General features: G+C 36.5%; 5 protein-coding genes across 6 annotated transcripts in view; 2 read left to right on the top strand and 3 right to left on the bottom strand.

The window, feature by feature from the left end:
- The window catches only part of LOC135083950 (actin-binding LIM protein 3), an 83,222-nt gene extending 77,078 nt beyond the window's left edge, over positions 1–6,144 (top strand). Inside the window, exons 18-19 of the mRNA XM_063978714.1 lie at positions 1,380–1,586; positions 2,669–6,144. Coding sequence (XP_063834784.1) covers positions 1,380–1,586; positions 2,669–2,782 — 321 coding nt within the window. The 3' untranslated portion in view covers positions 2,783–6,144. The remainder of the gene's footprint in view (positions 1–1,379; positions 1,587–2,668) is intronic.
- A 130-nt stretch (positions 6,145–6,274) lies between these two features.
- On the bottom strand, positions 6,275–8,137 carry LOC135083863 (uncharacterized). 2 transcript variants are annotated; one of them, XM_063978606.1, is made up of 4 exons: positions 7,806–8,137; positions 7,277–7,409; positions 6,716–6,807; positions 6,275–6,407 (listed from the first exon to the last, which is right to left on the bottom strand). In XM_063978606.1, exons 2-4 carry the CDS (start codon positions 7,357–7,359, stop codon positions 6,340–6,342), a joined length of 243 nt encoding a protein of 80 aa, XP_063834676.1. In that variant the 5' UTR covers positions 7,360–7,409; positions 7,806–8,137; the 3' UTR covers positions 6,275–6,339. The 2 variants fall into 2 exon arrangements, with proteins under 2 accessions (XP_063834676.1, XP_063834675.1); XM_063978605.1 differs by lacking the exon at positions 7,806–8,137 and adding an exon at positions 7,534–7,763.
- Positions 8,138–9,658: 1,521 nt separating this feature from the next.
- LOC135083987 (uncharacterized) lies at positions 9,659–13,521 on the bottom strand. Its single transcript, XM_063978749.1, has 6 exons — positions 13,422–13,521; positions 12,931–13,175; positions 12,656–12,709; positions 11,182–11,334; positions 10,624–10,710; positions 9,659–10,504 (listed from the first exon to the last, which is right to left on the bottom strand). Exons 2-6 carry the CDS (start codon positions 13,166–13,168, stop codon positions 10,431–10,433), a joined length of 606 nt encoding a protein of 201 aa, XP_063834819.1. The 5' UTR covers positions 13,169–13,175; positions 13,422–13,521; the 3' UTR covers positions 9,659–10,430.
- A 6,020-nt stretch (positions 13,522–19,541) lies between these two features.
- LOC135083626 (mitoferrin-1-like) overlaps positions 19,542–25,759 on the top strand; it is a 41,125-nt gene continuing 34,907 nt past the window's right edge. The window contains exons 1-2 of the mRNA XM_063978328.1: positions 19,542–19,855; positions 25,270–25,355. Of these exons, the coding sequence (XP_063834398.1) occupies positions 19,736–19,855; positions 25,270–25,355 (206 nt within the window). The 5' untranslated portion in view covers positions 19,542–19,735. The remainder of the gene's footprint in view (positions 19,856–25,269; positions 25,356–25,759) is intronic.
- On the bottom strand, positions 21,668–22,906 carry LOC135083949 (general odorant-binding protein 69a-like). The gene has a single exon (XM_063978713.1). The coding sequence runs from the start codon at positions 22,753–22,755 to the stop codon at positions 22,351–22,353; it is 405 nt and encodes a 134-aa protein (XP_063834783.1). The 5' UTR covers positions 22,756–22,906; the 3' UTR covers positions 21,668–22,350.

The raw sequence follows: 25,759 nt of genomic DNA, 5'->3' as shown, positions 1-25,759 counted from the left end.
GAATGGAGCCTATAATTGATGTTATTGTTTGTTTACACATACAATGTCACTATTTTGTTGCAATTTCTTACAAAGCTTGCACGCAGAAAGCAAATCTAGTATGTAAAATCATCAAACTTCTAATGCTCATAACTCAGTTCAGACTGAGTTTAGAGGTATACATGTCATAGTAAGTTTAGTTTATTACACTATTTTGTAATAAAAAAATAAGGTTTGGTCGATGGCCGCGCGAAAAAAAAAAGACGCCACCTTCCATACAAAATCTGGCATTGCCATTTCAATGGGCAGTGTCGGCACGAGAGTTAATTATTAGACAAGTGAATAGCGCACGGTAATTTCCCTAATGTGCGGTAATTCCCCTAATCAGTTCTCAAAGCGAGTGCCTACGCATATGTATTATTTGCGGGAATCCCCGAAAAAACGTAAATAAATAACGATGACGTAATCATCATCTAGACCCCCTACCCCCCCCATGTCATCAAAATAAGCAAATCAGAGACCCCCCCACCCCCTCTTGGTGCTTACGTAATACTTGAACGGCCCCTAATCCAGAATGAGATAAATTCTAAAAGATCTCTTCCTTTCCATCAAAATGTTTTTCGATGATATGAAAAGGCATCGTGTGAGAAAAGCGAAGCTTATTTAATAAGGGCAAAACTTTTGTCTAAAACTACTGCATTGCTATACAGAGATTATCGTGGACTGTAATTTTTGGTGGTAAATATATTATGCTAGCAGGCTCCCTAATAGGTGGACCGATGATCTGGTGAAGGTTGCGGGAGGTGCTTGGATGCAGGCGTTGAAGGCCGGTCGTTGTGGAAATCCCCGGGGGAGGCCTATGTCCAGCAGTGGACGTCATTAGGCTGAAACGATATTATGCTAGAAGAAAAAAAGGAAAGAACAGCATTCTTGCTTCTTTATCGTTCTTTATTTTCAGCCAAATGTCCATTGCTGGACAAAGGCCTCCCTCAAGGATTTCCATAACGACTGGTCCTGCGTATTCCGCATCCAGGCTCTTCCCGCTTCTTTATATCGCATAATATTCGCACATACGGTACAATAACGTCACTTCTGTAATTTTTGTCAAAATTGAACTGAGTATGAGGAATTTTTTTAATAGTATTTAGTAAGATGTTTGGTTTTATCTTTATTTTCGTTATTTGTTTAGTCGAGGAGAACTGTACCGGCCATAGGATGTTGAATTTTCAAATGCATCCCCAGAAAAATTACACCATTTGCATAAATGACGTTATTGTACCGTATGTGCAATATTTGCCACTAGACCCACAGTACTAACCTACAGTCCATTCAGGTTCGTATTAACATTGGTCAGTAGCGTTGAGTATCGTGTGTGTATAATGTAACCGTGGTGGTGACAGTCGCCCGTGCTCCGCCCGCAGACGACGGACGGGCCGGCGCGCGGCGGCAGCGCGCTGGTCGTGTCTCGCGGCGGCGGCGTGCGGCGCTCGCTGCCCAACATGGCCACCAGCCACCTGCTGCACGAGCCCGCCAAGCTCTACCCCTACCACCTGCTGCTCATCACCAACTACCGCCTGCCGCCCGACGTCGACCGCCTCAACCTCGAGGTACGCGTATACCTACACACATCAATAGACATGTTGACACCACCAATCAATTGACGTACTTTTTAACACTGTCAAAACGAAAATCTCCCATAGTTTTTGTATGGCACTACAAGCAAGTGACGTCACTATTTTGTCAACTCAAATAAACTACTTTTTCCAATTACAATGCGACCAAAAATCGTAATTTACAGGTAATTTAAAATTAATTAAGTTATTCAGACCAGAATGAAGTGTCTTTTTAGAAAAGTTGTGATTTCGAATTATTGGAGAATGGTGTCAAACTGTCCATTATTAGATCGTATCATCCACGAAGACGCGCCCCACCATTCTTCCGCTAATGTTATCGGTTATCGGTACACGCTAAATTATCCATGAATGCACATGCACACTACAATAATGACGCTCGGATTGCTCGGATCAAACTCACCACACCCCGCACTTCCCTCGACCAAAAATTGGTGGGGTGCGTCTTCGTGGATGAAACGATCTATACCCACATAGATTACACATACAGGGTGGAAACGATTAGTGATCTCACTCGATTATTTCTTAACCATATAAGATATCAAAAAACTGGTTACTGATCCTGAAAGTGCTTCATGATTTCTATCAAAAGGTATCAATAATTAATTACAGAATAAAATGGATCTATCCGAAAATTTAATGTTTCCAGCCACACTAATAGAACTAGTCACACACAATAAGAGTAAGATCATGTTTTTTTATTGAAAAACTAGGCAGGTTGTAGCAAGGCAAGGTGACCGCAATCGCACCTGATTCAATTTTTTTTTCCAAATCATGACGCTTGCCAGAATTTCATTTAAAATACGTATTTTTATAAAAACCCTCGAAACGATCAAACCATTGCATTTGAACATTGATTTAATTGCTTCTAGCGAGGGTGGGTGTATTTAGAAATGTATCCCCTCCCCCCTAGGCCCGAAGGTGGGTACTAGCCACTGGGTACATCTTGCTCCTGGACACTAATACCATGAAAGAATCCACTTTTGGAAGATTATCTGATTGAGCTGGAACAAAACCAGTTTCTACTCTAGCACTCACAAACTCGTTTCATGTTACAGAGGCATCTATCGGACGCGGAATTCGAGGCGATCCTCCAGATCGGGCGCCAGGACTTCTACCGCCTGCCGCAGTGGCGCCGCAACGAGCTTAAGCGCCGCGCGCGCCTGTTCTAAGCGCAGACGACTCGGGCCAGCCGGGAGTACAACACACGCCGCTCTTTACCTTATGTTACTGCGCGCTAAAGCCGGTCCGGCTGTCTTTGTCATCGTGAAAAAGTTAATTTAACAGTTTGGCTGACTTTAGCCACAAATTTTGTGCAATAATCATTAATTTTCGTAATTTAAAACACGATTTCAAATTTTTCACATGCAACTGGAGAACCCGGGCATAAACATTTTTTAAATATTATCCACCTGAATGGTACAGTGCTTCCGGCGCCGATGGCAGTTCTCGGTTGGTCCTTCGAGCCGGATCTCCGTCTTACGACGAGTCGATTGCAGAAATCGTTTGACTAGGTGAACGAATAGATAAATTTTCTTGGCTTGTGTTGCGAAATTGAAAAAAGCGCGGTTTACCATAAAATAAGTTAAAAACCGGTTTTAGTTATTGACGTGTCATTCTTATGGTTCAGATGCGATTGCTCCGGCAATGCCATGGTACTGACGTTGATAAATACGAGACGATTTGTTCGACGCTCCGGTGCCCGGGCCGGGCCCGCCGCGTACTTAGCGTATGCGCTGAGGTTCGCATAATTTTACAATTTTACCGTTATTTTATTTAATTAATATGTAACTTTAGAGAGCAGCTAAACGCTGCTACCTTTTATAAATACGACTTCTTTTTATTTTATTTAAATAATATAGTGATGATATTATAATAACTATTACACATAATAATATATTTAAATTAAATTAGGGTATATGCGGTGTGATTTGACGGTAATGCGTGAAGTTCATAGAACTTGCTCTGTCATATTTAGTTGGTGGCGGTGTCGTCCGCCGCCTTGTTTCTTGTAGGTTTAGTTTGTGTTCCCATACTGGCTTCTTTTCTTCCCAAAGTGACTTCTTTTCTTCCCAAAGTTTATCTGAATAAGGCACCTACTTACTGGCCACACCGTCGTGTGGTATAAATGGTACCTATGATGTAAATTAAAGAGGAAACAAGGCGGCAGATTACACCGCTTTAGTAGAAGGCGCGGTCCACACTTACGTTTCGCGGTACGGACATGTCGTTACGTTACCGGTCGTGACGTGCACACTTGTCAAACTACAACACTTGCATATTTAATGGTGCGCAAGTGTCAGGGTGTCTAGGATACGACTAACATTAGATACTTAGTTCACTTACCCATTCTTTAACTGCGTAAAATATTAGATGTCCTTGCCGCGTCCCGTGTGGCCGCGGGTGGAAGCCTTCGTTCGCGTGACGCCGTCACAAGTTAGTGAGAACCAAATATATTACGATATGTAAGAGATGTTATTTTGCGTTAGAGTAAGTGGCGAGCGCGCGCGCAAGCGGAAGGCGCCCGAGTGATCGGAAGCGGTCCAGCAAATATATTTATTTCGTCCCAGAGAATAAAAATAAGAGTTAAAGGCTACTCAGTGAGCAGTAAAGAGAAATGCCCAGATGTTTTTGGTTATCAATCTGTTTCATAGTTTCGCAAGATGCTCGTTGTTTTGAATTAGGCTGATTTGATGAATGGCGGTGCTCTTGGACTGACCTTCGCCTGTGACCCCGCTTGCGCGCGCGCAGGAACATTGACCCGCGAGTGCTGACCGCCCGACCAGACCCTGCACTTGCACTTCTAGTAGTTATACGTTCGAAAGGTGCTAGGTATCGGTAAGGAATGCAAGCGAGACGACTCGACCGCGACCGGAGACACGATTGCTTTACTTACGTTTCTTACAACACTTTAGGCTACGTCAGTGTACACGTGAATGTTCCTAAACTATGCTAGTGTGTGTGTTGCGTGTGAGTGTTGACGCGAGTGCGTCGCCCGTCGTTGTTTTTAATTTTATTATAGGCAGATATTATTTTGGTTGCAATATAGATTGATATAAAGCATTGAAGCGTTTCATTCGGCGTTCGGACGGCTTATAAGCGATATATGTATAGTCGTAAGGTTATTTGTAAGGTTAGATAGCTTACAAACAATTGAGATGCCTAACTTGTTACCATTAGTGAAGTCGCGAAGTACACTTTAATCCCGACATCTCGGTCGTCTTTTTTACTCACTGCGCTTTTGCTTTTGGAGAAAAGAGACGACCGACTTCTCTGTCCTCGTCGTAAACATTCTCATCAATTGGATCGACATATCTTTATCTACCCACATTTGTACGAAATGTTAATCTGACAGCGAAGTAACTTTATACAGATATTATGTTCAATTATATTTAAGTGTCTAAATGTGTATCAAAATATTTAACATGAAATTAGCATCAGAAGATTAAGAGTTTTCGTTATAGTGTAATTTTTCTAACAGCTTAGAAAGTTTTGTATACATTTCAGAACTTTTCGCTTGTTCGTTAGAGATGCGTTTATTGAGGTTACAGCCGTAGTCGCTTAATAATAAACCTTTATACTTGGATACATAAAAATATTTGCTGTTATGGTTCATCATTAGTATCTCATTACATAATTATTATGTTAAATGTGTGTGAGTTTGGGTTGATCGTAGGAAGACTTGCTTTTCAATGACGTGACAGACGGATGGGCACTTGGGGACACTGATAACGAGTCAACAAAAAAAATATTTTAAACGTATCGTATTGTATGTTATTTTAAACAATTAAATCAAAATTACAAACAAACGCAATAAAAGTTCTCAAAGAACAAAATCCTCTTTTTAGGAAATAGGTGTCTTGAAAAAATTGTCCAACTGTTTTACTATAAAGTAAATATAAATTTCGCAAAATGTCTTTGGCTAGTCTTGAAACCTTGGTCAATGTGTACTAGAATATTTGTCTGTCTATGAACCAGTCAAAACGGTTGGACTGCAGTTCCCCGCTCATCGTCTGTAGTCGAGGGCCCGACGAGGTGGACTACTGCCGACAGCCGCGTGATAGTCGACGTCGCTTTCGATGTTTCGGAATGTGTGCGAGAGTGATCTAAATTATTTATATTGTATGTACTATGTAGATGTATATAGAGTTTATTTTGTAATATCCCGATATGTATGTACGACAGAGAATATATCTGGTGGCGTGTGCGCCGGCGTTCACTTCACAGTGCAGCGTTGCCCGTCTCGACAGAACTGCACACACTTCAACAAATAAAATAATTACTACACCATCCTTATTGAAATCTCGTAAAAGCTGTTATTATCTCTATGATGACAAATTAATGTTACATCTATAGAGGTATTCAACAGAATTGCTGTCAAAACGGGTCACGCTGTACATTATAATTTATAATTAGTAATGTAAAATTACATAATATTATGGCAATTTGAGAGTCGAGTGAAAGGAATTTTATCAGTGATTTTTAAAGTGAAGACTATGCTTTTGAAGTAATAAAACCTGCATTTCAAATTAAATTTGTCTTTATTTTAACTATTTTACGCGCTGTGTTTAATAATTAGGTTGAACATTCCATACAATTTGTGATTATAAATTAAGTATCTTGAAACAAAACCTCGACTTAAACACAAATAATGTATGGTATTTCTAAAAATTATATCCTCTACTTTAGGGTTTAGTGCAAGCGAGACGCGCGTTCACGTTGATTTTGATTACGACCACATCTGTTCCGAGTTGTACAAGCACATGCCTTGAGTTATGCTGAACTTTTTGTAGAAATCTGAAAATTATAAATGAACAGGTTTTAGCCCGTAATAACACAATACCAGAGTAAATACAAATGAGTAGGTCATCTTCATAGAAACGCACGGGCGCGGTTTGTATGCGGCGCGCACGCACACACTGACAAAATTTAGCGGGGAGCCAATCGTGGTTGCGCCGAATTTTGTCAGTGTGTGCGTGCGCGCCGCACACGTATATTGGCGTGCTCACATACAAACCGCGCTCGGTGCGTTTCTATGAAGATGCCCTACTCATTTGTATTTACTCTGATAATACTCGTACAATAGCAAGTATAGGTGTACTCACTGTCCTGGTCGCCGAGCCACTCGGCGCAGAACTCGCGCATGATGCTGCAGATGCTGGCGTACCAGTACCAGTACGTGCAGATCTTGTCCGGCCTGCGGAGTGCGGAGTGCGCCGAACAGTGGGATGATATGTAATGTGCAGCAAGATAACTTTATAGCCACGATAGCCGAACGGTGAAGGGGTCGGACTGGCCGACTCGAGATCCGAGGAATGCGGGTTCGAATCCCACCGCCGCTCGACTATTGTGGTGAGCCCACTCGCAACACAAGCTTATTTAACTTAACACGAGGGGCTAACGGGACCATTAGTAATTTGGGCAATACAAATAGCTAATAATCTTAAAAAAAACTGACTTGTTCAGCTTGAGGATTCGAGGGGTGTTTACTGATGTCTTTACAGCAAGAAAATAGCAGTCTACAAAAAACATTTTAATCGTGTTTCTTCATTTTTATCTCTATTAAAACCACGAACCGGAAAACGGACGGCGCAGGACCAGTCGTTGTGGATTTCACAAATAATTTTGATTTGATTTAGATTTTTTTTAATGAAAAATGTATTCACTTGACGGCTTCCCAGCAGTTGAGCATGTCGACGACGCACTCGGTGGCGTTGTAGCTGCCGCGGTTCACCATGTCGAACGTCATGTTCTGGAACGTCTTGGACGGGTCCTCGAACAGCTGAGCGCGCGTGGACGCTGTCCGACAACGTTTGCAATTATAATTTTGTTGGTTTAAAGTAAATTGAGCACATAATATTATGTATTAAATATTAATTGTAAAAATCAAACATGATGAGTAATTCCAATTTACACTACTTACAATATACCACAAATCCAACAATACCTATAAAAAATATAACCGACTTCATTTTCATGCAGTCGCATGTAGAAACTAATCCAAATCACAGTTATTACTCTCACTATAAGTAATTAGTAAAGAACGTTAACGATGATTGGAAGGTTTGATTCGTCACACTAATTATCTTTTGAATATGAGGGTCAATCAAGTAGTAGACAGATATCTCCCCCACAAATGCTTAATTGAATAATAAAGGGTTATGGTCGAACCAGTTACCCAAAAAATATACCAACCTAAGTCGTGCCTAAGTTACTCTATGGCACGTCCCACAAGTGGTTGTAATGTTGAAAGGCCTTCGTCGCACCGGCATTTTATATGGAGTTTCTTCATTCCGTGAAGGGATTAGGGATTCAATTTTCGGTGCGAACAAAAAGTGCCACTTGTGCAGTGCACCACACAGGCTTTGTGCAGATTAGTAAACCGCTGATGTATGCAAGGTAAGTGGTTAGTATGAGCTATGTATGTAACTGCACAAGTATTACAGGATAGATAAAATTATGCTCATAATTAATTTATTTTTAAATCGTTTTAATTAATTTAGCGCCTTTTTCTTCAGCGATCGTAAGTCGTAAGAATCAAAGAGCATAAAAGAGTAAGAGACGGCACTCCATAATGCCTTATTTTCTGACAGTATTAGTGACGTTCGTAATAACTTATCGATTATCGATACTTTGCTAGGGTTGTAATTGCATATCGATATCTAGTATAGGAACCTTCAATATTTTAATGATTACTATTTTTATTTTATACTATGTGTAAGTAAAACGAAGTTTTGTAACGTAAATTATTTATTTCGAAATAAAATAGGTATATTACAATAAGTATTGAACATGACATAGCAGTTGTAGGCATGAGGAATTATTGAAAATTATAACAAAGTACAGAAATGATAATTTTGTAAACTTTTATTTTCACAACTTTTTCTAAGAAAAAATAGGATTTTTATTTATAAACATCTTTAATTTTCTTATCAGCTGATCGAACCTCAGCCCTAAGATTACTTTTCAATGCTTTGTTGCTGTGCTTTTTTACTTTTGTCAGCAAAATTGTTTTCACTTTTTATGAGGCTGTCATTAATGATTTTACAACTTTTTCTTAGAAAAAGGTAACTTAATATTTTAAACATCTTATCATAAATTTATTTATTATGTTGTTGACATTTAAACCAACTAAAATTACAATTTGTACTCAACCAATGATATTATAGAACTATAGATATGTTACGTTCATAGAAATTACGATTTTAATCCGTGCCGAGCTATTCCAAATTGCACACATTGACAAATGTAACTGATAAGTGAAACAAAAGATACGAAATAGCACGCAAATGAAAGAGATAGCTATAGTTTTAACGATTCTGCACTAACTAATGTATGTCCGCAGCACATGCATCCTTATCGCTCTAACGTCAAAACAAGATCGCTTTCTCTTTCTTAACTTGAACATGGCGCATGGCGTCTTGATTGTTTGCATAAATAATTGAAAATATAAATACTAAATAATTTTGCATAATCACATGTGGTAAGAGATCCCTTGTATTTTGTTTACTTTAGAGTCATAATTGGTACACTTTCGAAACACACACGATGGCATTTTTTATTTATTTTGGTAAGAACACAGGAACTTACGGTGTGGTACGCACGCGATTGCGCACGACGCAGGCCACACGAAGACTAAACACAAGACGTCCCAATTGGGACGTATTTGAGTATTCGCAGCGCGAGCGCTTATAACATATCTGCTTTTGTTTTTATATAATATCATTGTACTCAACATTAAGAAAATGAATTTTCCAACATTTTCCATATATATCTGGTCGGCAATATGGTCATGATAAAATTGTTTAGCTTCATTTACGGTGGTACATAATTGAATTGCTGGATAAACGAGACTTTTTTTATCATGCCACCATTCGCGAAGAGATATATATGCATACAAATCATTGTCAACAGGAGTTTTCACGCTCAAACACTCTTCACAAATTAAACAAGAACTGTTCTGTAATAGTTTGGCAGCTAAATACCCGCTTACATATACTACTGGTTGGTTTTCAAGGCTACACAAATTTTCAATGGGCTGTTCTAAGTTTTCAGGGTCCGGGATAGACAACACAGGATAAAATTCAGTGTCTGTGGAATCTTGAACATTAATTTTTATTTCTGTTGTTTTTAAATTAGTTTTTAAAATGTCTTTATATTCCAGCATATGTTTATTGTTGTCTGCTTCACAATTAGTACTTCTGCTATGAGGCACTTTCAGCCCAGTAACCATGCTTGTTTTAAGCGCTGCAGTAAAGTGCGTGATAGTGGGATTTCTATTGGTTACACTGTGTTGCCTAATGATTCCAAATAAGTTTTCCAGAGAGTCTTGGTTAAACTGTCTAAGGTTCATATATTTAAACCCTTCATTCTTTAACTTTTCCCAAATATCGTTTAAGGATTTGATAGATATTTGATATCCCTTTACGCATTTAACATTTTTTAGTATCGTGTTTTCTGCTGTTATAAATTTTATGGTTTTTAACTTATCAGTATAAAAGGTCCAAGACTCAATGTGATTACTTGATGTGGAAACATTTTCCCGGATCCCTTTCTTTACGTCATTTAAAGATGATGGACCATTTGTACAATCAAATAGTTTATCTAACTGTTCAATCACAAATGCTGTATCATTGCAATCAGAAACTTCTTTCCATGCCATCATTTTTAAAATAGCTGCCACGGTATTACTCAGAGCATGCGCAGCATACTTCACCCTCATCTTAGTTTTGAATGTTGGATTTACAATGGTACTATTCAGTTTTTTAATATTTAAAAAATTTCTGTTGTGTTCTTCTGCAACTACCTTCGCTATATTCCTTATTGTTTTTTTTTTGCATTTTGTAACTGTCGCCAAAGCCTCTTCTCTTTAATTGTAAATGTTGATGAAGTGTCTGTAATAAAAACATTTCCATTAGTAAAAAAAAACAACATTAAAGCAAATTGAATTGAATATTGGTTTATTAATCAGCAATTTTACTTAGTTTTTTAAATTAGGTATGTTTTATCTTACCTTTCATTTCAATGTTTTTCTTAGGTCTTTTATAACTGTGGACTAATATTTCTGCCTGTGCATCTTGATGGCAAATGTTTTTATCATCTGAAATATTATAAATATGCAAATTAGTTTAAAATTTATTTTGTTGTTTTATGAAACATATTATTTCCAAATCAATCAATCATTATCAAGTTTTAAAAAAATGCAAAGACAGGATAATGATAGCTCTTCTCATAAAATATGAAGCGTGGGCCCACCTTCAATAACAATGACATAATATTAAATTAAAGGCATTTAGAGGTTTTAATGTTCTGCATTCTGGATGCGGTCTGCGGGTATGTCAAGACAATCTGTAAGTGGTCGTGATAAGGCAATCAGTCACGTGTGCTTTGCGTTCTTTGTTCGTATCCGCACGGTCAAATCGCATTAATATAAAATGTACAGAAACCTAGAATGTTGTACATATAAGTTCATTTTGACCTGACTGCAGACTGCAGAACGCATCCAGGGTGGCATTCTTTAGTTTGAGGGAAGGCATATTTTAGAAGGTAAATAATTAGTTTGTACACTTACCATGAGTAATGGGTTTATAGGTCATATGTTCTGGTGCATTGGAAGTAGAAGGAAGAGGTTCAAAAGTTGTTTTCGCAGAAATACCAGAATCTGGTATATCCACAGCTCCCAAACATGTTGAATTTAGTTGTTTGGTTGTAGTTGTAAGGGGAACTGAAAGCAGATAATGAAATGTGAATTGGGTAATAAAATGTCATGTTCTTACCCAACTTTAGGGTACAATCAGTCTAGTACATGTCTTGCTCACATTAAAAATTACTAGCTTATAAATATTATTAACCCGGCGTCAATGACGCTGGGTCATATTGACCCGAGGCATTTTCAAACGTTCATAATTTTTTTTTGCGTCCATTTTGTGGTTCGAGCGTTCGTATAGCTGGAGATAGAACCTCCCTAAATCCATTCCGTTAGTTAACGTATTGTGACTCCGCTTGCGTAGCGAGATACACAGGCTTCAAATTAAAACGGGTCATTATGACCCGGCGTCATCGGTGGCGCGGTGATTTTGTGACTTACTTTTATTCGCTTATTTTGTGTTTAGTGCTAGCTTATGTTGTTCTTTTTTAAGTTTTAGTCAAAATGTCTTTGTTAAATGACCCAGCAAGAATGTAGCGTTGCTAGAAGAGTCAGATTCCGAGATTGAAGAATTTCAGGCTGTAATAGCCAGAACTTAGAAATGGAAACGAATGTGAAAAAGACGCAAGTAATGGGGACTCAGTCTTTGGATAATCTCGAACGCCGGCAAGTGCGTCATGCCACATTTACATGCCCAGACCATTTGATTAGATACTGCACCAGTTGCAGCAGTTCCATGGCTCTGAATGATGAAGTAGGAAACTGATCTCATTGTATCTGCATATAAAAAGTTGATTTTATCTCTTTTTCACTATATGACATTGTTGATTCCCATTTATACTAAAAATATTTACCAAAAACAAAAAATATAGACTCAAATGTATTTCTATACGTTTTTTTTTCATGTTTTGTTTAAAAATTCATAAAAAATTATTTATTTCATGTATTTGTTTTATTTTTGTTTTATTAGCTCAGTAAAGAACCCTATATACATAGACAGTAATTAAAATTAAGATTACTTGTACAATTTCCTGAAAAATGATCGATGAAATGTGGGTCAATATGACCCGGGGTCATCGTCTTTGCAATTATTTTCACGTCATTGGCGCCGGGTTAAACTAGCTGACCTGGCTAATTAATGTAGATTGCCTAAAATTTTTCAAATTGGTCCGGTACTTTTTTTGAAGAATTTGTATTACACAAATTACTAAAGTCCCTCTAACTCAACACACATTCTAAGCTAAATTGTGTTACGAGTGGGTTTACTACAATATTCAAGCTGTGGGGTTCTAACCCGCACTTTAGGCTATCTTGGCTCGAGTTACGGAGCCGATCAAATACAAACAAACAATTAAATATTTCCTTTTTATATTATTAGTATAATTTTAGATAAACATACCTCGTTCAACTGGATTTGACTTCTTTGGAATGCAATATGAATGATCATAAAGAACTGTAACAAAGTATAGATATAATTAATAATTGAAATTATATATTATTTATTGATAAGCATACAACACATGTTTGTGGTTACAAAGAAAGAACCTTGTTAAATTGCATTCGGTTGGTTTGTTTTGGAAACCAAAGAAAATTAATTAAGACATCTAAATAATTCAGAAAAATTGATAGATAGTAAATTAAATTTAAAAAAAATAATTGAAGTCATCATCATACCTGTCTTGAGGTTTTCTTTATTGGAGTCTTTTACATGAAGAGGAAACTCTGTCAAAACTTCATCTGGCAAGATGGGATTGCTCAATTCCAGTGTTGGAATAGCTGAGTTCTTCAGCCGAGTTCCTTTGGCATTGAAGGATTCAGGAGTGAAGTGCCCACCACAAACAAACTTCAGTTGGTGTAACTTTTCAATAGGTACATATGCTAAGTCTTCTAAGCCAGCATTTTTAACCCACATTCGACAACTGAAATAAGAAATACCTATTAGAAAAGAAAAAGAATAACAAACTGAAATTTATTCATCAACTAATTTCTTTTAGTATTGTTATGCAATTCATTTGCAGAGTACGAAACAAAATACTGAAATTAAAAATTGGTTATGGTTATTTACTGTATGCTTAACTGTATGATTAAAAATATTAATCCCAGCCTTTAAGTTTACACAATCAGTAAAATTATCTTGTAATAAATGAGTGTTATTAGAAACTCACCGGTCAGAATCCAGAGGAAACCTACTCAAAAGTAAGGGTGATCCACCACGACTTCGCCTCTTATTACAAATAACGCACTTCTTGTTGTTTCTACTCTCCATTATCAGTAGAAGCCTAAAATGAAATAGGTATTAATTCCGTACCGCGCGGGAATAACTTGACATGTCATTTTCGCGTACTTTTCAGGGGAGCGATTTTAAAGTTTAGAGTTCTCTGGTAAATCGGAATTAATGATAATTGATATTTTTATGATTGAAATAAGCTAATTTGATGCATATCTTTCGATTGGCGTAAAAATTTGATTAAATTATCTTCTTAATCTATTAAAAAAAAGACTTGTCAAGTTGTGTACCGACGACTTGTCAAGTTATTCACCAAAGAAAAACAAATATTTAAGGTATAAAAATTGGATTTAAGTTAATTATTTGGAATTAAGTTTAAGTAAAAAAACAAAACATAAAAATAGAACATATTTTTATCACTTTTGCAATGAAATAGTAACAAATTTATTAGAAAAATCAAATATAATCGCAGATTATGATCGCTTTTGATCAGATAATTGTATGTTTGCTTAAAATTTAAAAAAAGACAAATAAAAGAACAAAAGCCATGCTTCATAACAAGCACATTTAATATTAATTATTTTAAGCTTACCATTAAGCTTAAAATAATTAAAATTAACTGGATATATTTTTGCGTAAGGTCGACACGCCCTTTCGCGTCCATCGTCCAGTTCACGTCCAAATGACGGATCAATCTAGAACGAAAGCTATTGCTATGATTCCCTGAATGTATGACAGGTAAACCCACATTAAAAAAAACTTATAGCATGCTACCGTTTTTGCCAAAAATAAATCCCACGTGAGCAGGTGCGCGTTTTAAGGTAAGTTTTTAATATATTTAGGTCTAGTTTGGGATTTACAGCAGTCTTTAAGCCTTAACCATGAACCATACAATACGGATAATGATATCGGTGATTGTACTTTATTAAATGACACTTAAAATAAGGTGGATGCGAATTTACTACAATGCAATTTCCACTTTGCGTCAGAAGTGATCGCGGTCTGGTCTAACTGGGTCAAAGATATTAAAATATACAAAACAATGCATTTTTTATATCATTTAAAACGTTATTTACATGACGTATCGAACACAAAGATTTTTTCAGTACTTAGGCCTTTTCCTAGACGTTAATACACGCTCCAAATGTAGCTTACCCTTTGTGATAGCCAATTTGCGTCCACATTATCACGACTATTTTCTAAATACAGACGTTGTAAATAATGTTAAAAAGCAAACTGTGCCTAGAGAGGAGACCATAATAATATTGCAAATTGAGCCATACTATTGTAATTTCAAAAAATGAAATAAACTAAAATATATGTATGTATGTTTATAATTATTAAGTGTGATACCTAAATATTTTGAATACCAATTAGTAAGATTTTATTTTTATTTTTTTTATTTAAATGCTGTTATTAGTGATTTTGAATGCATTTTTTCTATATTTCATCAATATTACAAAGATAATATTAAAACTTCTAATGGTTTAGAGCAAGTTTAATACTATACTTATAAAGACTAAAGGGAGCATAATGACAACAATTTTTCGTTCAAAATGATTACGAAAAATTGTAGGGTGGGTGTACCAGTAACAAACCGAATAAGCGACATTTTAAAAGTAATTTTGATATTGTGACTCAATTATTACAACAATCATTGCAAAAAAATGAATTCACTACTCCTTATCTATCATAGAATCAAGTAGCTTATTCCAATTTTCTTAATAGCTGTAAGGTTTATTTTTATTTAACAATCAATGTGGAAAGTCGCAATGTGCCTAAGGTTGACCAGTAGGCCTAAGATGCGCGCCGCGATAAACGGTTATCACGCCATTTTATCGATTTTGCCCACACATTTTGACGTCGATAAAAGTTATCACGGCGCGCATCTTAGGCCTACTGATCGTACCAAGTCGTGTTTGTCGCTTTTATTTATGACTAATGATTGGTAGAAGTACGGCAGTGCTACCAAACGTAACAAAAGTGGCGGGAAATTGGACAGATTGTTAATATTTTGATGTAAAATTAGAAATGGTGTACTACTGGTTCCTGGTGTGGGACTGGTGCACCCACCCTATATTATTTTTATTTCTCAAATTTACCAACTCACTAAATGGACGAGATCTGGCGTATCGACCCTACTTACTTTTACCTCATCATTATTCCTAAATAATGTCATTGAAGTCAAATAGACTATAATAATTATCCGGAACTTAAAATTGACCTAAAAGTTTATTATTAGATTTTTTACTTAAATTCTGTTGTCAAACGAAATATTAGTCTGTTATGAAAAAACATTAGTAGATAGACCTACCTATTGACTAAACATATCCTTCTACTTTCAACTTGCTATTTAAACGTTAATTTAGTTTTAAACTATTGAAAATAGTAATAAAAGTAATAATTAACGCTTTGATAAGTAAAAAATATATAAAGCTAACAATGTTATATTTTAACAACTGCTAATGACACATATAAAAATATGATTATACGAAGGTAATAGCTGGATAACTCCAAATATCCAAACTCTTGACAGCGTGCATAACTAGACAACTGCACATATCATGGATGTGTTTAGTACTCAGAGGGGATCATAACTTGATAACTGTTTTTGTCAAATTAAAAACGAAAATCCATAAATGTATAAGTCGAGATATTAATAAATACATGTTCTGACATACATTGATAAATCGAAATATAAATGTTTGTACTAATAATATTAATTGGATATATCGTTATGTCAAATATTTATTGCCTAAATTGTAGATATTTACTTATGAACAAGAGCTGTATTTCAAGTATTTTTGGGTATTTCGAGTTGAGTTTTTTATACCAGTAGGGTATAAGGTAGAGGAAGCGTTTAAGCTAATAAAAAAAAAAAAGTGCAGGTCGAGATGTCAAGTTATTCCCGCGCGGTACGGAATTAAACAAAGCCTATAATTATTTCTCTCCAACCAGTGTCAATGCCCTGGTTCATGCATTTACCAGTTTTGAAAGTACATTTACATTTTCATCACATAGGGTTGTTTTTAATGAAAAATAGATTTGTAATAGATGTAATATTTCAAGTAAGTAGATAACATACCCATTAAACAGAAAAGTAAATAAGAGTTTAAACTTCTGTAGAAGTTGAAACACAGCTTATTTAAAAGAGTCTCTATCTCACAAAAAACATAACACTGAACAGCAAACTTTATCACGCCCGATACGGAGGAACTTAATCAACTCAACGTAAACGACAGAAAAGTTTATTTACAGTAATATTGCACCAAATCTGAGAAAATAACTTCACACGAATCAATTCGCCGGTTAAAAACTCAAACTCAATTGACAGACATTTTTTTTCATTTGTCAAACTAACAATACTACCAACATAAGGACACTAACAATTATTTTTAGTATGGTGGTATTGATCCGCGGGTTCCCCTGCTATAGTAAAATCAATCCAAAATGCACTTTATTGCTTAAGGGATAAGGTTGTATATCAATTGCTACATATAGAGACTAGTTTTTGTATGAGAAGTGTCTACCCACTGGTAAGAATCCCGCCCTAGGCGCCCTAGTAATGATTACACTTTTTTTTATTGTTTTAAGAAGCAAAGAAACAAGTGCGTAGAGCCTATCAATCGATTTTTCTAAATAGATATGAGATGACCTACACTAAACCGTCCCAGCCTAAGAGGGCGCTACTATCAGTACTGGATTCTGTTCCGATTATTGCCACATACGACAACCTTTTTTCGTTGCCAAATTAAAAGAAGAAGAACTAATCCATATCTGTGAGAAGAACCTTAAAATATGACATTTACAGGAGGGCGCTGCTATATGTCCTACACTGAACCGTCGCGTCCCAACCGTGACATTGACAGGGGGGCGCCACCATCAATACCGGATCGCTGGTTCCGAATTTTTCCACCTTGGACAACCAAATAATATGATGACATTACCAGAGGGCGCTAATATCACCACTAGGGTCTTAGCCACTGTAGTTAGTTTTTCATTTAAGCCATTTGACGTTTCAGAATCGTTAGACAATAGATTAGTTCCTGTTTTTGCCACTTGATATTTCAGAAACGTTTGTGAAAACTATTATGTTAATAATACAGTGAAAATGAAATTGATTTCATAATCGATTTTTCTATCATATTTTCAGTATAGCCTGACCAGGAACATAAAAACCCTCGCCATGTTGCGGAAAACTAATGGTACTAATTTCTTTTAATGGCAACAGTATAGTTCCAAAATACTGAACTGTCCTATGCATGACATTGACAGTGGGGCGCCACCGTCAATACCGGATCTCTGGTTCCGATTTTTGCCATGTTGGAAACCATATAGTTGAACGATGGTAGCGCCCCCCTGTCATTGAGTTTGGCGGGACAGTTCAGCGTGGGTCATCTATAACTGAAAACTTCATTGATATGTCACCTTGCATGTCAGTCTATTGCTGTCAAAGTGTAAACAAACTTTATTTTAAATGTGCGCAATTGGTTTTATGAATTAAATTGCTTAAATATTTTTATAGTCGTGAAAGAAAAATGGTTCACAATGTGTTAAAGTATTTGTCGAAGAGAAATACTAAGGGTTCGGACAATATTTTCATTGAATAATGTTTCCGACAAAGGTTGTCAAATTGACTGACATGTTTATCGTATAGTACAGTCCACTATGAAAATTAGCTGTGGTTTGTTTCAACTACCTATTTTAAAAATTTTGTCACTTTCTAAGTGTTGAATTTTATGGGATTGGGTAACAAGTACCGAGTTTGAAGCGTTCATGAGCAGACATTGCAATTGAATATTCAAGTTCTGAATTTGATTATTGATGAATAATAAAATAAATCTACTAGCTCGATTGATGGTTTCATTTAATTTATTTAAATCAGGTTACCTATAATAATTATAGCCTGACCAGGAACATAAAAACCCTCGCCATGTTGCGGAAAACTAATGGTACTAATTTCTTTTAATGGCAACAGTAACTGAAAACTTCATTGACATGTCACCTTGCATGTCAGTCTATTGCTGTCAAAGTGTAAACAAACTTTATTTTAAATGTGCGCAATTGATTTTGTGAATGAAATTGCTAAAATCTTTTTATAGTCGTGAAAGAAAAGTGGTTCACAATGTGTTAAAGTATTTGTCGAAGAGAAATACCAAGGGTTCGGACAATATTTTCATTGAATAATGTTTCCAACAAAGGTTGTCAAATTGACTGACATGTTTATCGTATAGTACAGTCCACTATGAAAATTAGCTGTGGTTTGTTTCAACTACCTATTTTAAAGTTTTTTGTCACTTTCTAAGTGTTGAATTTTATGGAATTGGGAAAGAAGTACCGAGTTTGAAGCGTTCATGAGCAGACATTGCAGTTGAATATTCAAGTTCTGAATTTGATTATTGATGAATAATAAAATAAATCCTACTAGCTCGATGGATGGTTTCATTTAATTTATTTAAACCAGGTTACCTATAATAATATTTTTTCGTTAATTTATGAAAATATCAAATTAGCCCGTAATCCTGAATCCTGATACATAAAGTTAGCCTATTAATTTAACACAGGTACGACTGTACTCAGTGTTGCACTATCAAATGCAATTGACGCGCCTCTATGCCAGGGTTTTTATGTTCCTGAGCCCCGATTACGGTAACTTTTATAACGTCTACAATCCAGACGCGTTTCTGATTCTGCGATATGATTGGTCAAAACAGCTGACGTACGCTGTTGAACGACCAATCGTATCGCAGAGTCGAGAAGCGTGTCTGGATTGTTGACGTTAAAAATTACCGTATAGATGACCCACGCTGAACTGTCCCGCCAAACTCAATGACAGGGGGGCGCTACCATCGTTCAACTATATGGTTTCCAACATGGCAAAAATCGGAACCAGCGATCCGGTATTGACGGTGGCGCCCCACTGTCAATGTCATGCATAGGACAGTTCAGTATTTTGGAACTATAATCGGGGCTCTGGTCAGGCTATAATAACATCACTATGATGACAGATAATAACAGTGACTTCTTTGCTATATTATCTGTGTCTATAAAAAAAAACAATTTCAGACTGACATTTGTCGCGCGTGCTTGTAGTCGCGCTGGAATCAATTTTGATTGTTCTAAATTTCGAATTGTGACGAAAATAGTGTTTAGTGAAAATGATATTGCTAATTCGGTAAAAAAGGCGAAACTCCTATAATTTAATATAATCAGTGTTTATTTTGTGCTAAGTGTCAGTATTCAGTGAGTATTATGAACTTTGAGGACTATGAAACCCTTCCGACCAGTCAAAACTTCACCACACACATGACTGCCGGAGCAATTGCGGGGGTGATGGAGCATTGCATAATGTATCCCCTCGACTCCGTCAAGGTAAGCGGCCCGGGCCTCGACTGCGAGCGAACATCCCGACCTAACCTCTTTCAGTGACAGCTCCATCGGCTGGCCTATTACGCCACCAATTTGTGACCCGAGATTATGTAAAACCATTCATCTCACCATGCTTCACTTTTTACCTACATACCATGATAATACTTCATGTCTAACTTAACATGTTTGCTTTCTATTCTATTATGTCCCTATAAAATTTTAATCGTAAATAATATGTCTGTATCTGTTATTGCTGAACAATCTATATCTTCTTACTTCATTTAAGGATAACAAAACACAAATGAGAAATCCCCTTAGACATACTCAAAAGATTTTAAATTAATATCAGTTTTGACAGTCTAGGCAATGACTTACTAACTTGGAGCTTCTGATTTTGTAGCAGTAGGTACAGTATGTTCAATTAAAGTGATCATTATGTCCAATGATAAGAAGTTAACATTTAACTATGTTGCAAATTTGTATACATAACCTCAATCTCATGCTTGTTTACATCCATGGCCCCATGACCTTGACAGCTTGCCTCAGTATTTTACCATAATTAGAATTCACAAAGGGTTTTAAAATTAACAAGGGACCACATTATATCTACATTGGTCTATGCAACTTGTCTGTTACTTTAATGGGTAAATAAAATTCTACTTTTAAATAAAAAAAACACAATGAATGATAAAATAATAACCTTACCTGTTCTTGTTTAAATATAAATCTAATCCATTTGACTGTTCAATTAAACATCTAAAATCATAACATTATATCATAAAATAAACTATCAAGTGAAGTGGGAGGTTCCCAATTAAAGGATTTATTTGTTATCTTGTGATCTTTGTTGTTCACTTCTACTTGTCATTATAGATCCTGTGTTGCCTGGTTTAATATCCTACTTCATAAAATAAAATTAAAGTTCACTATCTTATGCATAGTGTAATTTTGTTAAAAACAAAATTACCTACTATTTGAAAAGTAAATCATATACCTAGTTTTATGTACTTAACTCCTTTGACAGCTTTATTAATTTTTTATACTTAATTATTTGTTTTGTATCATTTTAATATTTTTTTTTTCAAATGAAAGTAATATTTAAACTCCTCTAAAAACATATTGAGTTACAATGATAACTCAGTTTATTTGTTTCCTTGACTGGGCTTAAAATATTTTAAATAAATAATAAGGTTAAACAATGTGTTGCTGTAGGGTGTAAAAAGAAAATGTTATTACATACATAGTTTGCATACTGTAATAATAATAATAAAATGTTTATTGCCAATAAATAATAATACTGAGTATTCTTATAACTAGCGGCTTCTGCACTAAGCATAGCTTGCGCCACCGTAGCGTTTTTAACTTTTTACAAATTAATGTCTTTAATCTGGGGTCTGGGAACACGAACTTGCTAAAATGTTCCATCTAAGGTATTCTATGCTGGTATTTAGGCCGCTACCAATCTATCAATATGGAAAGCATTGGGGGAGGCCTATGTTCAGCAGTGGACGTCCTGTGGCTGAAGCATTACAGCTGAAATGATGATGATGATGATGAAGGTATTTATTTATTTTTGGTACAGCAACAGAATACAAATCTTATGTTTAAAACAAATACATTGTATGTTAATAAATCTATGTATACCTACTATGCTTTTATTTTTTTAGGGATAGTACTACACAGCACAATATCAATTTAGGTTACAATATGTTTTTGTAAGTTAAAGCTATTATTCAAGTTAAATTCCAATTTATTGATTGATTGCTGGACTTATATAGCTTACTATGAGGGGTTAGTAAAAATATAAACTACATGTTTTATTAATGAAAATTTTATTTAAATTGGTTTTGGACCATAAATTATTTTTAATAACTGTCTCTCCCGGTTTCTCTGATGAGATTGCTTTCTAGAGACAAGATGCCTTACTTTCAAATCATTATCATTATGAGTCATATGTTTCTTTTTCCAATTTACAAAATGATTAAATTGATTTTCATTTTTGGTAAATAAAATTTTTGATTTGGGTGTAAAAGTTTTGAATAGTTAGCTATATTTTATTTTAAATGACTTTTCATTTTATTTCCTACCTATTTAAATTTTTATAATATAGGTATGATATTTAACAACAATCAGTCATTAATTAACCTACTACGAAATTATTAATTATCATAGCAATGAAATTAAAGTCAACAATTAAAATGTAAATAAGATATTATATTAATACTGCACTGATTACACATCCTTATTGTAAAAAAATATTCTAAGTTTCCAAATTTGATTCTTCTAGCAGGTATTAGGTAGGCACTTAATTGAAAATTCTATACTTACTCAAATCATATCAAAGCCATAATAAAGTAAATAGTTGTAATTTTGAAGGAATTGAGAGCATTAAAAATTGTTGTTTATGAATAACAGAGTAAAATCACCGGTAACATATAGAAGAAATTTAGATGGTAAAAATGTATTCTGGAGTGGTGGCGGCTGGCGGACAAGTGTGACTATATGAGGAAGTAGTCCGCCTTGTTGGCCTTCTGCCAGCAGACCTGCGTGAGGAAGGCGGTGTCGCAGTCGTCGGCGCCGCGCTGGGTGCCGCACGCGCGCAGCGACGCCTCGTTCTTGCGCCGCAAGTCGTCCGGCAGCAGCGCCAGCACCGCCTCCACGTCCATCTCGCCCGCCGACATCATGCCCGCCGTCTCCATGATGCACTTGATGTAGCACTTGAGCTTCGCGTCCGGCATCAGGTCCGCGCCCGCGTTCACCTGGTCCACGAGCCCCAGGTCCACGCCCGTCTCCTCGCCGCAGTTGTCGTGCAGCATCTTGGCCAGCTCCGCCATCTCGTCGTCCATGCCCCACGCGCGCGCCGCCAGCGCCGTCAGCACCGCGCAGACCAAGGCTCCTTTCATGGCTTCCGATATACTCGCTTCTGTCGACTGATGATCGATTAACGGATTCCCATCGTTTTATATCATTCCTTTCAATGTCACGCTGTGATCACCTGGTTCCTCAGTTTGACGCTTAAATTACACATTTCTAGTTGGCGATTAAAATCCTCGTTGTGTGGACTCGGTGTGTTTTGCGCATCTTGTGTAAACTGTAATTTTTTGCTCCATTCTGTGGAGTCATCTGAAAAAATTGCACGCCTCCGCAACATATTTAACGAGCAGGGCATATTTTTTTCATAGAAAAATTGTAGGACTGGAACTGGTGTTTTGTGTCCAAATGATTTTTGAGGTGTCACCTCTGTTAAACACATAACTGCCAGCTTGACGAGAATATCATCGAGGACCGTGCTTCCAACCATTCATTATCGTACTAAAGCAATTTACTGCCTAATGGTTTTATTTTTGGCATAGTACTTATGTTTTGGTTTAATTCCCTTCCTTGAATTATATACCAATTTTAGGGTTTAGAAGATAAATCTGGTTAGTAAAATTAATTATATTGATACGAAGCAAAATTCTTTGTTGATTTGATTGTCGATGCCTGTTTGCAACAGGGATAAGGCTAATTAAGAAGATCCGACATAGTCCGCAGAATTGTTACAATCAAGTGGAAGTGGGCGGGGCACATAGCTCGTAGAGCTGATAGCCGCTGGGGCAGAAAAGTTCTCGAGTGGCGACCACGGGCTGGAAAACGTAGTGTGGACAGCTCCCCCACTAGCAGGACCACAGGTCCGGTCATTATGGAAATCCTTAGAGGAGGCCTTTGTCTGAGTTTGTTGCGGCGCTTCTTCTCAGCACTTGCCAAATGTTGGTCTCGAAGCGCTGGTAGGGTAAAAAGATTATGAGACATGTAGAGGCTCCTTAAGAGCAAAATGACGATTTGTAAGAACTGTTTATTAGTCTAAACAAATAAATAAATTTTGACTTGACTTGACTTGTCCAGCAGTGGACGTGATTTTGCTGAAACGAAAGAAGGCTACTTATTTTGTATTCTTCAGCATTTTCTCTGCTGCTATTCACAATCCGTGCCATCCCACGCAGCACTGCCGCAAGAGCCGCACTCTTCCTGCAAAAATGAAGAATGCCGCCCACCTTAGACAGTCTCTTTCATTATATAAATATTTCATACGCATGCGTATGTAGGTCAACCTTTATTATGAAACACGCGTGACTTATTTATGTACATTTACAAATTGACATCTCTCATACGCTGAACTTTTTAAGCATGATGGTATATTTAGTACTAGGCCTGCTTCTGCTTTCACTATTGACACTCTTACTACTTCTTTTAGGTCAACTTACGCTTGTATGTGGAATGTGTAAATTCATGGAGTTATGGTGTTGAAAAATTATAAAAACAGGCATTGCAGAGAAGGAGCACTGATTCAGTCCGTCGGGACTCGTGCCACAAATGACTCAGGCTTTGCTCTTATTCTCTTATCACTTTTAAATGAGTACAATTGCTCCCACTTATGTTTGCAAGTTTCTATTGCATATTATCTATTGTAGCCGCAAGCACGCTGACTCGTCTGGTGCCTACTTTGAATGACAATGTAACCGTGTAGGGTGACATCACGTTCTTGCTTATTCCAATCATGGTGATATGGTGATGCATTTTTTATTTGAGCTTTCTGTGTTATTTTTATTCTACTTCGAATAAAATAATTACCTAAGGTACCTACATAAATAATATTTCAGATTTGCGTCCTTATTTCGGTTAGTTCGTGTATTAGTAACAGTGTACATATTAAGATCTAAGTCAGTTGAGATATGTTACATGCTGAGACTAGGCTTAGAAGTTAGATAATTTGATCGCTGGCGATTGTCGTGTAACTGCGTGGGATGACCCTCGTCTGCAAAATTAACAGAAGTCCTCGATGAGAGCTCTGTGAACATGGAAATTAAAGTACAATGTCATGTTCCAAGATGTCAGGTCATGAAAAATGTTTAAAGATTCATGTTGTCTCTTAGAGCAGTTTCACTCTACTTCGGATCTGAACCCGCAACAATATGGTCCGAAGTTGTCGTAGAGCTAATGTATGGTAATTTACACATTAGATCCGAATGATCTGATATTCGTGATCCGATTTCACCTGAATCCATATTTTTACGTACATATTCGGATCGGATCGGATGTAGCGCGAAACCGCTCTAGTCCTTTTGCGATTCTTATTTACAGTCAAGTGACTAGAAAAAAAGCTCGATGACATGATGATATTAACTAGTGATGACAATACACGGTATTCAGTACTCAATACTCAATCGTTTATTGCATAACCACATTAGCATTCACATTAGGTCTTACAATTTAGGCAGTTTTACAATACAGTATTGTTCGATGCCTTGCCACATTTAGTATTCTTCTTCATTACTTTTTTTACGTATACATCCCGAGTATAACTCTATTTTTGTATTGTTATTGAATCTCAAAATTATTGAGAATGGACTATTTGTAATAAATTGTTGTCGTTGCAGACGCGGATGCAGTCGCTACGGACAGCACACAACAGCACCATCACGGAGACATTTCGGTACATGGTCAAGCGGGAGGGTCTGCTCAGGTAACATCATTCTTCTTTCTGACTGGCGTGGGGGAGTTAAACGCACCGCGATAGTATTTATTTTTATAATCAGAGCTTTGAACTGACTGATTTTCAAACTTTGAGTCAGGCTGTCAAAAATCTCAAACCTAGGATAGGACATTGTACGTTAAAGACAACCGCGTATTGGTTCTGTTACGGTGTAGTATTCATTGTAGTTTCTGTTTGCGCATGTTTCTGTACAAACAAAGGTCAGCTGTTGTCGTCGACGGTTGTCAATGCGCTCAAATAATGGATAAGGTTAGTAAACTCTAGACACACCCACGGATAATATATTTTCCTGCATAGTTTTGGTGCTATGTAAATCTTAGCTATTATATTTTAATTAGTTACTGTTCGACTATGTAATGTAGGTATACTCGTAG

This window comes from Ostrinia nubilalis, chromosome 24 (genome assembly GCF_963855985.1).
Source record: "Ostrinia nubilalis chromosome 24, ilOstNubi1.1, whole genome shotgun sequence".
In the NCBI taxonomy this organism is placed as follows: Eukaryota; Metazoa; Arthropoda; class Insecta; order Lepidoptera; family Crambidae; genus Ostrinia; species Ostrinia nubilalis.
This window is presented reverse-complemented; position numbering and strand designations above follow the sequence as displayed.